The 17,938-nt window shown below is 34.9% G+C and overlaps 1 protein-coding gene across 3 annotated transcripts in view; it reads right to left on the minus strand.

The window, feature by feature from the left end:
- Positions 1-11,199, minus strand: part of LOC142338715 (uncharacterized) — a 65,276-nt gene extending 54,077 nt beyond the window's left edge. For 2 of the 3 annotated variants that reach the window (XM_075388596.1, XM_075388594.1), the window contains exons 1-3: positions 10,910-11,192; positions 8,424-8,714; positions 7,806-7,989 (exon numbers count right to left, since the gene is read on the minus strand). In XM_075388596.1, coding sequence (XP_075244711.1) covers positions 7,806-7,989; positions 8,424-8,691 — 452 coding nt within the window. In that variant the 5' untranslated portion in view covers positions 8,692-8,714; positions 10,910-11,192. Of the gene's footprint in view, positions 1-7,805; positions 7,990-8,423; positions 8,715-10,909 lie in introns of all 3 variants that reach the window. The other variant, XM_075388595.1, reaches the window with a different exon arrangement.
- Positions 11,200-17,938: the final 6,739 nt, after the last annotated feature.

The raw sequence follows: 17,938 nt of genomic DNA on the forward strand, positions 1-17,938 counted from the left end.
GGTATTAACTAACTTGGTATTAGCTAAATCCATATTAGCTAACTCGGTATTAATTAACTTGGTATTAGCTAACTCCATATTAGCTAACTCGGTATTAACTAACTTGGTATTAGCTAACTCCATATTAGCTATCTCGGTATTAACTAACTTGGTATTAGCTAACTCTATATTAGCTAACTCGGTATTAACTGACTTGGTATTAGCTAACTCCATATTAGCTAACTCGGTATTAACTAACTTGGTAATAGCTAACTCCATATTAGCTAACTCGGTATTAACTAACTTGGTATTAGCTAACTCCATATTAGCTAACTCGGTATTAACTAACTTGGTATTAGCTAACTCCATATTAGCTAACTCGGTATTAACTAACTTGGTATTAGCTAACTACATATTAGCTAACTCGGTATTAATTAACTTGGTATTAGCTAACTCCATATTAGCTAAATCAGTATTAACTAACTTGGTATTAGCTAACTCCATATTAGCTAACTCGGTATTAACTAACTTGGTAATAGCTAAATCCATATTAGCTAACTCGGTATTAACTAACTTGGTATTAGCTAACTCCATATTAGCTAACTCGGTATTAACTGACTTGGTATTAGCTAACTCCATATTAGCTAACTCGGTATTAACTAACTTGGTAATAGCTAACTCCATATTAGCTAACTCGGTATTAACTAACTTGGTATTAGCTAACTCCATATTAGCTAACTCGGTATTAACTAACTTGGTATTAGCTAACTCCATATTAGCTAACTCGGTATTAACTAACTTGGTATTAGCTAACTACATATTAGCTAACTCGGTATTAATTAACTTGGTATTAGCTAACTCCATATTAGCTAAATCAGTATTAACTAACTTGGTATTAGCTAACTCCATATTAGCTAAATCAGTATTAACTAACTTGGTATTAGCTAACTCCATATTAGCTAACTCGGTATTAACTAACTTGGTAATAGCTAAATCCATATTAGCTAACTCGGTATTAACTGACTTGGTATTAGCTAACTCCATATTAGCTAACTCGGTATTAACTAACTTGGTAATAGCTAACTCCATATTAGCTAACTCGGTATTAACTAACTTGGTATTAGCTAACTCCATATTAGCTAACTCGGTATTAACTAACTTGGTATTAGCTAACTCCATATTAGCTAACTCGGTATTAACTAACTTGGTATTAGCTAACTACATATTAGCTAACTCGGTATTAAATAACTTGGTATTAGCTAACTCCATATTAGCTAAATCAGTATTAACTAACTTGGTATTAGCTAACTCCATATTAGCTAACTCGGTATTAACTAACTTGGTAATAGCTAAATCCATATTAGCTAACTCGGTATTATCTAACTTGGTATTAGCTAACTCCATATTAGCTAACTCGGTAATAACTAACTTGGTATTAGCTAACTCCAAATTAGCTAACTCGGTATTACCTAACTTGGTATTAGCTAACTCCATATTAGCTAACTCGGTATTAACTAACTTGGTATTAGCTAACTCCATATTAGCTAACTCGGTATTAATTAACTTGGTATTAGCTAACTCCATATTAGCTATCTCGGTATTAACTAACTTGGTATTAGCTAACTCCATATTAGCTAAATCAGTATTAACTAACTTGGTATTAGCTAACTACATATTAGCTAACTCGGTATTAATTAACTTGGTATTAGCTAACTCCATATTAGCTAAATCAGTATTAACTAACTTGGTATTAGCTAACTCCATATTAGCTAACTCGGTATTAACTAACTTGGTAATAGCTAAATCCAAATTAGCTAACTCGGTATTAACTAACTTGGTATTAGCTAACTCCATATTAGCTAACTCGGTATTAACTAACTTGGTATTAGCTAACTCCATATTAGCTAACTCGGTATTAACTAACTTGGTATTAGCTAACTACATATTAGCTAACTCGGTATTAATTAACTTGGTATTAGCTAACTCCATATTAGCTAAATCAGTATTAACTAACTTGGTATTAGCTAACTCCATATTAGCTAACTCGGTAATAACTAACTTGGTAATAGCTAAATCCATATTAGCTAACTCGGTATTAACTAACTTGGTATTAGCTAACTCCATATTAGCTAACTCGGTAATAACTGACTTGGTATTAGCTAACTCCATATTAGCTAACTCGGTATTAACTAACTTGGTAATAGCTAACTCCATATTAGCTAACTCGGTATTAACTAACTTGGTATTAGCTAACTCCATATTAGCTAACTCGGTATTAACTAACTTGGTATTAGCTAACTCCATATTAGCTAACTCGGTATTAACTAACTTGGTATTAGCTAACTACATATTAGCTAACTCGGTATTAATTAACTTGGTATTAGCTAACTCCATATTAGCTAAATCAGTATTAACTAACTTGGTATTAGCTAACTCCATATTAGCTAACTCGGTATTAACTAACTTGGTAATAGCTAAATCCATATTAGCTAACTCGGTATTAACTAACTTGGTATTAGCTAACTCCATATTAGCTAACTCGGTAATAACTAACTTGGTATTAGCTAACTCCAAATTAGCTAACTCGGTATTAACTAACTTGGTATTAGCTAACTCCATATTAGCTAACTCGGTATTAACTAACTTGGTATTAGCTAACTCCATATTAGCTAACTCGGTATTAATTAACTTGGTATTAGCTAACTCCATATTAGCTAACTCGGTATTAACTAACTTGGTATTAGCTAACTCCATATTAGCTAACTCGGTATTAATTAACTTGGTATTAGCTAACTCCATATTAGCTAACTCGGTATTAACTAACTTGGTATTAGCTAACTCCATTTTAGCTATCTCGGTATTAACTAACTTGGTATTAGCTAACTCCATATTAGCTAACTCGGTATTAACTAACTTGGTATTAGCTAACTCTATATTAGCTAACTCGGTATTAACTGACTTGGTATTAGCTAACTCCATATTAGCTAACTCGGTATTAACTAACTTGGTAATAGCTAACTCCATTTTAGCTAACTCGGTATTAACTAACTTGGTATTAGCTAACTCCATATTAGCTAACTCGGTATTAACTAACTTGGTATTAGCTAACTCCATATTAGCTAACTCGGTATTAACTAACTTGGTATTAGCTAACTACATATTAGCTAACTCGGTATTAATTAACTTGGTATTAGCTAACTCCATATTAGCTAACTCAGTATTAACTAACTTGGTATTAGCTAACTCCATATTAGCTAACTCGGTATTAACTAACTTGGTATTAGCTAACTCCATATTAGCTAACTCGGTATTAACTAACTTGGTTTTAGCTAACTCCATATTAGCTAACTCGGTATTAACTTACTTGGTATTAGCTAACTCCATATTAGCTAACTCGGTATTAACTAACTTGCTATTAGCTAACTCAATATTAGCTAACTCGGTATTAACTGACTTGGTATTAGCTAACTCCATATTAGCTAACTCGGTATTAACTAACTTGGTAATAGCTAACTCCATATTAGCTAACTCGGTATTAACTAACTTGGTATTAACTAACTCCATATTAGCTAACTCGGTATTAACTAACTTGGTATTAGCTAACTCCATATTAGCTAACTCGGTATTAACTAACTTGGTATTAGCTAACTACATATTAGCTAACTCGGTATTAATTAACTTGGTATTAGCTAACTCCATATTAGCTAACTCAGTATTAACTAACTTGATATTAGCTAACTCCATATTAGCTAACTCGGTATTAACTAACTTGGTATTAGCTAACTCCATTTTAGCTAACTCGGTATTAACTAACTTGGTATTAGCTAACTCCATATTAGCTAATTCGGTATTACCTAACTTGGTATTAGCTAACTCCATATTAGCTAACTCGTTATTAACTAACTTGGTTTTAGCTAACTCCATATCAGCTAACTCGGTATTAACTAACTTGGTATTAGCTAACTCCATATTAGCTAATTCGGTATTAACTAACTTGGTATTAGCTAACTCCATATTAGCTAACTCAGTATTAACTAACTTGGTATTAGCTAACTCCATATTAGCTAACTCTGTATTAACTAATTTGGTATTAGCAAACTCCATATTAGCTAACTCGGTATCAACTAACTTGGTATTAGCTAACTCCATATTAGCTAACTCGGTATTAACTAACTTGGTTTTAGCTAACTCCATATTAGCTAACTCGGTATTAACTAACTTGGTATTAGCTATCTCCATATTAGCTAACTCGGTATTAACTAACTTGGTATTAGCTATCTCCATATTAGCTAACTCGGTATTAACTAACTTGGTATTAGCTAACTCCATATTAGCTAACTCGGTATCAACTAACTTGGTATTAGCTAACTCCATTTTAGCTAACTCAGTATTAACTAACTTGGTATTAGCTAACTCCATATTAGCTAACTCGGTATTAACTAACTTGGTATTAGCTAACTCCATATTAGCTATCTCGGTATTAACTAACTTGGTATTAGCTAACTCCGTATTAGCTAACTCGGTATTAACTAACTTGGTATTAGCTAACTCCATATTAGCTAACTCGGTATTAACTAACTTGGTATTAGCTAACTCCATATTAGCTAACTCGGTATTAACTAACTTGGTATTAGCTAACTCCATATTAGCTAACTCGGTTTTAACTAATTTGGTATTAGCTAACACCATATTAGCTAACTCGGTTTTAACCAACTTGGTATTAGTTAACTCCATATTAGCTAACTTGGTATTAACCAACTTGGTAATAGCTAACTCCATATTAGCTAACTCGGTATTAACTAAGTTGGTATTAGCTAACTCCATATTAGCTAACTCGGTATTAACTAACTTGGTATTAGCTAACTTCATATTAGCCAGCTCGGTATTAACTAACTTGGTATTAGCTAACTCCATATTAGCTAAATCGGTATTAACTAACTTGGTATTAGCTAACTTCATATTAGCTAACTCGGTATTAACTAACTTGGTATTAGCTAACTCCATATTAGCTAAATCGGTATTAACTAACTTGGTATCAGCTAACTCCATATTAGCTAACTCGGTATTAACTAACTTGGTATTAGCTAACTCCATATTAGCTAACTCGGTATCAACTAACTTGGTATTAGCTAACTCCATATTAGCTAACTCGGTATTAACTAACTTGGTATTAGCTAACTCCATATTAGCTAACTCGGTATTAACTAACTTGGTATTAGCTAACTCCATTTTAGCTAACTCAGTATTAACTAACTTGCTATTAGCTAACTCCATATTAGCTAACTCGGTATTAACTAAATTGGTATTAGCTAACTCCATATTAGCTATCTCGGTATTAACTAACTTGGTATTAGCTAACTCCATATTAGCTAACTCGGTATAAACTAACTTGGTATTAGCTAACTCCATATTAGCTAACTCGGTATTAACTAACTTGGTATTAGCTAACTCCATATTAGCTAACTCGGTATTAACTAACTTGGTATTAGCTAACTCCATATTAGCTAACTCGGTATTAACTAATTTGGTATTAGCTAACACCATATTAGCTAACTCGGTTTTAACCAACTTGGTATTAGTTAACTCCATATTAGCTAACTCGGTATTAACTAACTTGGTAATAGCTAACTCCATATTAGCTAACTCGGTATTAACTATGTTGGTATTAGCTAACTCCATATTAGCTAACTCGGTATTAACTAACTTGGTATTAGCTAACTTCATATTAGCTAACTCGGTATTAACTAACTTGGTATTAGCTAACTCCATATTAGCTAAATCGGTATTAACTAACTTGGTATCAGCTAACTCCATATTAGCTAACTCGGTATTAACTAACTTGGTATTAGCTAACTCCATATTAGCTAACTCGGTATCAACTAACTTGGTATTAGCTAACTCCATATTAGCTAACTCGGTATTAACTAACTTGGTATTACCTAACTCCATATTAGCTAACTCGGTTTTAACTAACTTGGTGTTAGCTAACTCCATAATAGCGAACTCGGTATTAACTAACTTGGTATTAGCTAACTCCATATTAGCTAACTCGGTATTAACTAACTTGGTATTAGCTAACTCCATATTAGCTATCTCGGTATTAACTAACTTGGTATTAGCTAGCTCCATATTCTGCTAATGAGTTTAAGCTAACAGGAAACGAACCTCCTATATCCCAAAGAACGCCAAGGTATGCTACCGTTGAATAAAAAAAACGACCATGAATCAACAATGTTAGCTTGATATACCAGAAGCTGCTGACAAACAACTTTTTAAATTTTTCCAATAATTTGGAGTGGTGTTTTCTCATCTATTTTGGGGAATAAATACATGAGACATTGGTCAAAAACATGCGACATAAATATTTCTCCAGCAATGTTAAAGGGAACATTCTTGTTGTTTTCAAAGCTTCATATAATTGGCTAAAATTTCCTAGCTTTTGAAAAGTCAAGCAAAAGAACTTAAAAAAATCAATTTAAACCTTCTTCATGTTGAAAGTTGGAAAGACCATTTTTGCTTAAAATATGGCTCTATTTAAACCGCTCCTTGAAACGACAGGTTTTCTAAAATTTTTCTATTTAGCAAATGCCCTAATACTAGTCCTGATCAGAAACGGTGTTAGAAGAAACGGTGTTGATCCTTCTAACGGTGTTAGAAGAAAATACTAGAAGTTGTGATCAGGGAATGTTTCGATCGCAGAATAGTCTGGACAATAGTCTGAGACTTATCTTATTAGAGGTCATTTTGGTCAGTTAAAGTGTAATCATGGGATTTAGTGTAGCAGTAGAAATACTGGATGTACACCTCCATCCAATCAGAGACTGAGAAGACAATATTCTCTTTTATATAGAGAGAACTTCACTAACTATATTCAGTCTCTTAGTTAGATACACCATGTGTATACTCTTGACTCCGGTGCTGTACTTTATTACCACCGTTATAATTGAAGTCTATCTTCAGTGTTTTACTGAATCATTTAGTCTGAGAGATATAGGTAAGCCTACTTCGCTCGCTTAAATAAGTAGCCCTACCCGGGTCGAGGTTTTGACAAAAAATAATGTAAGATTAGCGGTGAATAGCGGTGAAAAAAAAACTTTTTTCACCGCAAAACGCCCGCATCTTTTAGCGTTGAATGCGCTGAAAGCGGTGAATTTTTGTAAGAATAGCGTTGAATTTTGCGGTGAAAGTTTTTTTTCACCGCATTCACCGGAATTCTTACAAAGAAGAAACTGTCGTTCAAGGGTTCGAACCTCTACCTCATGCGTGTGACCAACTTTGTAATCCACTGCGCCATATGTCACTTACTTCGATGTTATTTCCTGTGAATATAAGATAAGAGTTGAAATTAGCGCGGTGAATTTTTGTAAGATTTGCAATTTTAGCGGTGAAAAAGTTTTTTTCACCGCATTCTGCTGGTAGCGGTGAAAAATTTTCTTTCACCGCATCCTGCTTGTAGCGGTGAAAAATTTTCTTTCACCGCTTAAGCGCTGAAAAAAAATTTTTCACCGCTTAAAAGTTTTTTTTCACCGCATTCATCGCATTGAACGCAAATCTTACACTTTTACTCAAATTCACCGCAAATCTTACATCTTTTAGTGATTTTTAGTGGTGACACCTCGACCCGGGTAGCTCTTTATACCTTAAGGCTGTAAAAGGAGCTCACATCGGGTCTGCCTTATTAGTTCGTTTGGGACGGTCTTATTAGAGGTCGTTTTGGTCTGGGATCTCAACCTTGTTGTTGTTATTTTCAAACGTAAAACATGGTCTTGAGTTACTGACTTTTGGTGCGGGGCGTGAGCCTGGGAGAGCCAAAAGAAAAAACGAACCGTGTTTTTTGAAACTCGTCCTCAGCTGTAGATCTGATCGGTTGTGTCACGTGACCCAAGGCTGATGTGGGCACAGGTAGAGATGTTCGTCTGTTTGTACGATGTTGCATCAAGGCAACTGTCGTTGGACTCTTCTGTAATTCGTGAGGTCCGACCTCAGTGGGTTTTAAAAATGCTTCATCTCCTGAAAAATCACTTTCATCTCAATTACACAAAAAATGGCTTTGCATTTTTCATCTCCTCTCAGACTCGAAGAAGAGACCGGTCTCAGATTGTTTTGAGATTTTTATTTTAAGGGTTTTTTATATTACCTATTTCCGAGCCCTATTGTCCAATTCTGACAAATATTGATAGCGTTTCAAGTCACTCTGTTTGGTGCCTTCTTTTTGTTTGCTTAGAATATCTGTTTCTTTTTTCAAATGTCATAGAACGCATTACGCATATCGCATTATGTTGCCAAAGTCCAAAAATTAAAAATTTGTCTGGCTTTTTCACGACCAATTTGTAAAACTATAGTTGTAACCATGCGCAAACTTTATGTTCAATATACAGCATTAATTTGCATAACTTCGAAAAAGAGATAATCTTGCCAGGAAAAAATTTATCTGTTAAAAAAACCTTTCCGATCAGGCTGTCCCTTCCTGGGAGATGGCAGATTGTTGATTCCATCTGTGATTATGTCAAAAATATTCCTTGTATGGAAGGGAGGCAACACCTTTCTTTTCCTCATAACATTTAAGTCGTTTCTGTCAGTCTTGTTGTTTGTTATTATGTTGTTCACACCACTGTCATCCATGCCGTTATTGTTGTTTATGCTGTTGTTGTTTGAGGTCGTGATTTGGTTCTCCTTGCCCGTTGTTGCTTGTTGTGCTGGAGCGTTTTTCATTGTAAACTTTGCGTTGATCGACTCTGAACAAACAAGGGAAGCGTTGAAGAAATTTAAAAAAATATCGTATAGTTATATAATAAGGGGTACTCAGTAGTTTGAAGGTATCTGTGAGAAATCAACTCTGTTTAACCCAGAGATACCAGAAATACCTGTTGAGCATGCAGAGACCGTGCATTAAAACATTATGAAACTTATCATGACCCGAGCTTTCTTTTTAAGTCGATTCGATACCTGGTCCAGACAATGTTTCATTGTGAAGATTTGCTCTATGGGTCAATACGCTGTCTAAGTTGACCTTATCGGGTCCATATACAGTCGGGGCTCACGCCAAAGTCAATTCAAATTCTTTTCATGGCCAGTTTCGGTCGAGCACAGTCTTTTCACATTTTTGGTCTCGAATAGGGGAAGCCCAGATCGAATGTGGTAAGTCAGACCGTACCAGCCAGATCATGTCTATGTCCAGACGGCCCATGACGGAAATTATCTAGACCCAGTCTTTCGTGCGTTCAAAGATACTTATCTCCGGAGTCTCCATTAGAGCCACCCCCCCCCCCCATTTAACATAATTACTCTGCTCTGATTATGTGGGGGTAGTGGCTCCAAAATTTCTATCACGTGTTTAAATGTTGTCATTCTTTTCTGAGAGTTCAATTAAAAAGTTTTTATTGTTGCTTGTTCAGATTTTTATCTAGAGTTGAATCTAATCTCTCCTATTCAATTGTTCTCAATTATTTATTTCTTGTTTCTACTTCTGCCGTTTTCACGGACCATTTGCAATTGTATCCACACGGATTGGACGCAAATTTAATATTAGTCATGCTACTAAAAAATTTGTATTTTCAGTTCTTTTAAATCTCATTAACACAAACAAATTGTTAGTTTTAGGAAAATTTTAAAAAAGCTGTTACAATTACTCCTCTAACTTTAAGTACTGGTGAAGCCCCATAAAAAAAATTTGAAATGTCAAAAATTTTTAATGAACGTCGAAGATGGTCGAAAATAGAAAGGTTGGAAAATCCAGGGATCTTACTTCAACAGTTACATGACAATATACCCAATTCCATTTTACCCAATGCCAATTTACCCTACGCCATTTTACCCAACATTCCATTTCACCCAATGCCATTTTACCCAATTCCATTTTACCCAATGCCATTTCACCAATATCAACTTACCCAATGCTCTTTGATCTTTATCCAATTTCAATTATCCGATTACAAATTAGCAATCGCTATTAGAGGGATGATTTAAAATGTTCGTGGACAATATAATCTCATGTTCGGTTGTGATAGTTTCACATCAAGTCCCAAGGGCCATTTATTTTCTAGTCGGCTAAATAGTCGTTCTGGTTAATTTAGCAATGGGTTAAATTGGGTAAGTTGGCATTGGGTAAATTGGCATTGGGTAAAATGGCAGGTTGGGTAAAATGGCATTGGGTATAATGGCATTGGGTAAAATGGAATTGGGTAAATTGTCCTGACACCTGGCATTGGGTATAATGGCATTGGGTAAAATGGAATTGGGTAAATTGTCCTGACACCAGTGTAAAAACAAATAATTGTACTAGGGATGTTACTTCAACGATTGGTTTTGATCTGGGTTAGTTTAGAAACGTCCCGGGAAACTGTCGGAGAATTATTACCCAAAGCCTAGACACAAAATTGTTTTTTTTTGAAAAGTTTTTTTTTCACTTGGAAATCAATCCGCAAACTATACACAGAGGACCTGACCTGACAGACTTGCGGGACTTGACAATAGACTTGCCCAATACTAGAGCACATTTAGAAATTTGCTTTGAGACTTGATCAATCATAGATAGTTCAATTTACGAAACTTAAGCAAATTATGCTCACAAACCAAGGCTGTCAATTTGACACCAACAAACACTGAGCCGATATTTTTCGGGAGTTCAATTAAACAGATTGAATCTAAATTTTCTCAGTTGTTCAGTTATTTTATATACTTCTTCAAAAGATTATCGAGTTATGACAAATTGAAAAAATGAAACTCAAACTTTTCACAAAAACTGCATATCATTTTCGGGTCTTTCCCATTATAGCCACCCCCCCATGAAATTACAGCCCCCCATTATGAAATAATTATCTATAGGTTACTTGACCACTAAGCTGGGGGGGGGGGGGGCTATAATGGGAAAGACCCTTATTTTCTTTTACAATAAACACATAACTGTCACTGAATTGACTATTTAACTCACCTTGACGCGACTTTAAATGATATCTGTCGAAATGTTGGATCTTTTCCCTTTCAGTGTTCCAGTTTGGTGGGCATTAAATGTTAATCCCCACGTTCACATGTTATTTGTTTACATTACTACGCAAGCATTCTATTGATATTATGGGCAGTGAACGTTTTAGGGAGAAAAAACGAAATAAATCCAATATCAATCAATTACTCACTTTCGTAAATGCAAATGAGATTCAACGAAATTTTCTTTCTGTTTTGCTCTTTTTAAGCATATTTTATGTGCTTGGTGTAGAAGTCAATTGGTAAGGAAAAATGTTTATTTGAGAGTCACCTTTTCGTTTAAGCATGAATTTTAGTCACCCGAGGGACATAATGTCCTGGTATGAGATGACCAGAGGGCCAGATTGTCAGGTATAATGTCTGAAGTATGTGTTATGTGACTCTGCCTGAAGTCACTAAGAAATTCAAGCCTTCACCAATAGCCGCGTTGCTATTCGAGATGTTAAGCCTGAATTTTGAAGTGATTTCTACAGAGTCACCTTTAACTAAAACACGCAATTTGCAAGTTTGAAAATGTCGAAAGTTAAAGGAAGTCAACGTTTAGCCAGGTACATAGGAAGGCCAGGCAAAAATTACATACAATGTATGTAATTTTTGCTACTTTTTTATGGGAATGGCACTACGAACAATTTATTATTTATTATTATTAATAGTTCTGGCATTTTATTTTTGGCAGTGCAAATTTCTGGCATTCTAAAACGTATACGTGTTTTCAGGGGACTTCAATTTATGTTTTGAATTTTTCAAGGAACCAAAAGCGTACAAGGGCACTTTTTTTGACTGATGAGAAAAGGTCAAAATTTAAATGATGCCTGCTCTTGGGGGTAGCTAGGTCAGGCAAGAAACTTAAACTGATTAAGCCAAAAAATTAGAATTTAGGTGCCAACCATGTTTTCATTGGTCTTCCTTGAGCCTGCATCAAGGCATTAATTTTATTTAGCAGCTAAGTTTAGAGAATCAAGAGTGAAAAATTGTCCGGGTCAAAAGCCTTCCTTTAGGTCATCTTCATCATTGAATTTATATATTAATTTATATATATATATATATATATATATATATATATATAAACTCAAAGGTGAAGATAACCTAAAGGTAGGCTTTTGAGCCGGACAATTTTCACACTTAATTCTCTAACCTTAGCTGCTGAATAAAATCAGTGTCTTGCTGCAGGGTTTTGTTTAGACGTACATAGAAGATTATGCGTTTTGTTTATTCAGAACAAAAATCAGTATAATATTAGTTTCAATTCAATCTCTCACAAAGAAAAACTACACCAGTCTTTCATTTGAGAGACGTTAATTGTTTTCATAATCAAAAATTATTAAAAAAACTTTATTCGCAGCTCTTTATTTGAAAACTATCAGTTTTTTTAATGTTCTTTCAGTTTACTGAGCTCAAAAACGTCACCACAGTACAATATTTAAAAAAGAAATACAGTTGGGACTTAAATATATAAATATCGTTTGCAGACGATTGTTTGCAACGCCAGTGCTCATTCCTTTTTTAAAAGCTGAAAAAAGGAAAAATAAGTATTTTATTTTTAAAGCCAATATAAAAATAATGAATTCAATTGTTTCTCCTGTATGAAAAAGTTTTTTTGTGTTTTCCCGAAATCATTGCCACCGCACGGAATACGATGTCAGCAGCTCTAAGTTTCCTTAGTTTTTTTTTCAGTTAAAGATAAATAGAGCAAAGGAAGATCGAAATTGCAATTTTTGCCACATTAATATACTACATGCTAAGTTAATTCTGACGGTCAGAATAATACTCTTTATTTAGACAAGAATAATGGGGTCGATTTTCGGAGTAATTCTGTACCATTACTAATTGATACAGTTTCTTTTTGCCACTTTTATTGAACATTTTTATTTGCTTTAAATCAGATTTATTATTTCACAATTTCTTGAGATTTACAAATTCACAATTTCTGCAATCTAATTCTGTGTTTTTAGCCCAAAGAGGACATGTAAACGAGAGACACAGAATTTTGTATTGTAAGATTTTTTATAAACTTGGCAGATTGTAATATAGTTTATAGTTTTCTGCACCTTCTTGCAAGATATTGATAATGTTAACAAATCAAAACAGGAAGCGTGACTCCGTACAGCTCTCATCAGGGTCGGCAAGGGTCACGCACAAAGGGTAAACCTTGACCCTTACACAGAGTTTAGCCAGACTAACTTTGGCCTGAAAACTCTGATCAGAGCCCAAACGTCGCTCGGTCTGATCAACGCACTTCCTAGACTCCATCAAATGTAATTGGAGGACCGTTTAGGGTGTGGACAGTGCGATCATAGCGTGGTCCAGATTTTGGATTGTTTTCTGGTATGATCTGGGTAACCTGAACAAAATTCTTTCCAGAGATAATTAACCCACAAGGGGACTGCATTTTTTGGAGAACCTTTCCAAATCTCACAGGATGACCATCAAAAACACTGCAGACTAATTTTTTATTAATTGCTGTTGAGCTGAAATTTTCTTCATTCGGAACCAATATTTTATACTCAATAACTCAAAAATCATATATAAAATTACGTAAATGAATTCTAAATTGAATACTGTTTGTCAATAGTTACGGGCACGGGGTAATCCCATTGCGCTCCTCAATTCGGTCTGGCACCGCCAGTGATCCACCCAAACCCAGTGCTTGAATCAAGCGGATCTGATACCCCCGTGGAACTCAAGGTGATCTGCTCAGAGACATATTTGAACGACTTGGTCTGGTACTCCACACGACGAAGGTCAGTCTGATCAGATCACACTAGGGTTTCACCCACCATCTTGGGAACGATGATTGATAGAAGCACGTGATCTTGGCAGTATTATTTCCCTTGCGTTTCGTTAATCTATTTGTTTTTCTGAGTCCGCTGCTTCCTATAAAAATTTCAATCTCGGATAGCTCGCTTCCACTTTTATGTTTTTCCTTCGTTCATCAATTATTCTACGTTTTATTTTTCTTATGTAAAACTTTATGTATTTTTTCTTCTGTGACCCCAGTTTGTTTTGAAATCCCCCCAGTTACAGAGCACGTGTCATTGCACAGTTAATCACACACGAGTCTGGGGTCATCTGGGGGAGCTTGCGTCTAAGCTGGGGGGGGGGGCACAAACGGAAATATTAAATTTTTGTTGGGAAATGAATCAAAACAACTATCCGCCATGTTTGTTCCTGAGAAAAACACAGAGAACGGTCAATTTTCACAAATCTCTTCCCTCAAAACCCATAACCTTCAGGATAATTTTTCATATCTGGGCTATTTGCATAAACACTAACCTTCTTTGCAATATTTTGTGCGATGCAAAGCTGCGATAGCTCTCAGTCCTGATTTGTATAAAATTTGTATGAAATATTCTGATGGAATATTATATCAATTGGGAGAGCGTGCTCAACTTTTTCTTGTTTTTTGGTTTTTATCTTCTATATAAAAACGGAGAATTCTATTTTCGGTTTGAAGGAAAACTTGTGAAATATATTTCTAATGAGTTATAGCTTATATGCATTTGATTTTCACTTCGTTTGAATTCCCAATAACTTTGAGTGAATGTTTTTTATTAGTATTATCTGTAGCTTGACAGAAAATTGATCTTTAAAGCTTCGCAAAAAGGGGATAAATCAATAAATGTTTTAATGGGATAAACTGCTATTAAAAAATTAAAGAGACTTTCATGGCAATCAACATGGATTTCATGACAACTACGACTTTCAATTTCGGTTTTTGTAATAAAAAATTTAATTGATGATCCGAATAAGAAAGTAAAGATTTGATCAGAAATATTTTGTATCTCTTCCGTTTGTGTCCCCCCTCCCAGTATGTTCCTCCAGTTACACAGCATGGGTCCTTATATGGCATTCTGTAAAAATATTGCACGTGCGCCTGGGCGTTGCTATTAAAATGCAACTATTAAGCTGAAGGGGGGGGGGGGTGGTTGGTGCACAAATAGATCTAAATTTTGTTGAGAGAAGAAACGTACACATTGAATAGACAACACGTGTTTGAAATGTAGAGAAACTGGGAGGCGAAACTCAGTTGGGTTCTGCAACTTAAACTACTAATAAAAAGAATTCAATATAAATTAGTTTCGCAAATATTTTTTTAGCCATTCCTTGTGCGTTTTTTTACAATTAAGCATTCACCTTCTTAACAACCAAATTATTATAAGTGCTGAAATTTGAGTGGTCTATTAGCAAAGCCCTTACAAAGAGCTTTTCTAATAATAGAGCAAAGCAGCTCTATTAGCAGAGATCTGACCAATTCAACATAAGGCAGACAATGGATAAACTTAATTTTCAGTTTTCACAACTTGAATTCCATGTGTTGACTTTTCTCAAGCGTCAAGAGTCACAGAAAATTGTTGATTTTCCGCGTTTTGTAACACTCGTTCCTGTGCCTGATCAAAACGCATAAAAATCGCGGGCTGATGAAAATTTCTGAAAATATTAGGGGGCGTGGGATATTAGGCAAAAACTCGATTAGGCAAGCACGTGTTTTTAGCTATTAGGCGAATACCTAATAGCTGAAGAAAAAATTTTGTGGAAGTATTAAGGAAATTAGGCGAACACCAAAAAAAACATTAAAGACGGTACTCCGAAATCCAGCCGACGCTATATAGTGCTTAATTGCCCGCTGCAGTTGTTTCTAGATGATAAATGTTTACAAAATCAATTATATTTTCAAGAAATGCAGATACATAAGGCAGATAAATAATACATAAGTCTTTGTACAAACATGCAACACCTTTATTTACACTTGCCAAACACTGAAAAACTTTGGCGAACTTGCGATTAGACGTACCAAATACTTGCATTGGCTCGAAGCGAGCTGCTTTCATGTATTATAAAGAGAATGACCAAACAGCAGGGGTAGCGGCATCACTTGCAATGGTGTCCCAGTTACGCACCTTCTGAATCTGATTTAATATTTTTTAAACGTTCTCGTGAAATTGAACTTAATAGTAGGGGATGGGATATTGGTGAAAACTCAATTAGACAAACAAAATTTTTGTAGCCATTAAGCGAAAAGTATTGAGACGCCATGGCAAGTGATTCGACGTGGCAACACAGATCACACTAGGGACTCAAACACCATCTTGAGAACGATGATTGATAGAAGCAGATGATCATGGCAGTATTAATTTACTTGCGTTACGTTAAACTAGTTGTTTTTCCGAGTCCGCTGCTCAATTGTTACCTTCCTATGAAATGTTCAACCTCGGATAGCTCGCTTCAAGCTTCCTAAGTTAATTTTATGTTTTTCCTTCGTTCATCAATTATTCTACGTTCTATTTTTCTTTTGTAAAACTTTTTGTATTTTTTCTTTTGTTCCCCCTGTTTGTTATGAATTTCACCCAGTTACAGAGCACGTGTCATTACACAGTTAATGTGTTTGTAAAAACACGACACATGAGTCTGGGGTCATCTGCGGGAGCTTGCGTATAAGCTGGGGGGCACAAACGGAAGTTATTTAAATTTTGTTGGGAAATGAATCAAAACAATTATCCGCCATGTTTGTTCCTGAGAAAAACACAGAGAACGGTCAATTTTCACAAATCTCTTCCCTCAAAACCCATAACCTTCAGGATAATTTTTCATATCTGGGCTATTTGCATAAACACTAACCTTCTTTGCAATATTTTGTGCGATGCAAAGCTGCAATAGCTCTCAGTCCTGATTTGTATAAAATTTGTATGAAATATTCTGATGGAATATTATCTCAATTGGGAGAGCGTGCTAAACTTTTTTTTTGTTCTTTGGTTTTCATCTTCTATAATGAAATGGAGAATTCTATTTTCAGTTTAAAGGAACACTCGTGAAATATGTTTCTAATGAGATATGGCTTATATGCATTTGATTTTCGCTTCGTTTTTGCTTCGTTAAAGTTTTTTATTAGTATCATCTATAGCCTGACAGAAAAATGACCTTTAAAGCTTCGCAAAGAGGAGAGGTAAAATGGGTAAAAATCCTATGAGAAAATTAAGGAGAGTTTTATAGCAATCAATATGGATTTCATGGCAACTACGACTTTCAATTTCGAATTTTGTAGTAAAAAATTTAATTAATGATACGAATAAGAAAGTAAAGATTTTTTCTGAAATATTTTGTATCTTTTCCGTTTGTGTCCCCCCTCCCAGTATGTTCCTCCAGTTACACAGCATGGGTCCTTATATGGCATTCTGTAAAAATATTGCACGTGCGCCTGGGCGGTGCAGTTAAAATGCAACCATTAAGCTTGGGGTGTTGGTTGCGGCACAAATAGATCCAAATTTTGTTGAGAAATATATACGTACACTTTGAATAGACAACAAATGTTTGCAATGTGAAGAAACTGGGTGAAGAGACCCAATTGGACCTGCAACTTTAGCTACTAATAAAAAAGATTCAATCTAAATGAGTTTCGCAAATATTTTTTTAGCCATTCCTTGTGCATTTTTTTTTACAATTTAGCTTTCACTATGATAAAAACCAAATTATTATAAGTGCTGAAATTTGAGTGGTCTATTAGCAAAGCTCTTGGAAAATTTATTTGAGTACTTGAGATCGGACCAATTCAACCTGAGATCGGACCAGTTCAAGGCAGACAATAGATTACTTTAATTTTTCAGTTTTCACAATTTGATTTTCTTGTATTGACTTCTCTCAAATGTCAAAACTCACAGAAAAAGTTGACTGCGGATTCCGTTACCCCTGCTTAAACTGTTTTGATCTTTCTTTTTATAAAACACGCATGCAGCTTGCTTCGAATCAATGCAAGTATTTGGAACGTCTAATTGCAAATCAGACTATCGTTTTTCAGTACTTGGCAAGTCTAAATCAAGGTCTCGCATGTTAATATCAAGACTCAAAAAACGTTATAAGTTGATTCAGATGACAGTAAAAAATTTTAAAAATATTCAACAAAAAATTTTAATTTCGAAATAGTTTTGGAACATGCCAACTTTTTGAGAAATTTTTCTACCATTTTCCGAAGATCTTGCGAAAGAAC

Source organism: Convolutriloba macropyga, chromosome 4, assembly GCF_964194025.1.
Source record: "Convolutriloba macropyga chromosome 4, txConMacr16.3, whole genome shotgun sequence".
Taxonomy (NCBI): domain Eukaryota; kingdom Metazoa; phylum Xenacoelomorpha; order Acoela; family Convolutidae; genus Convolutriloba; species Convolutriloba macropyga.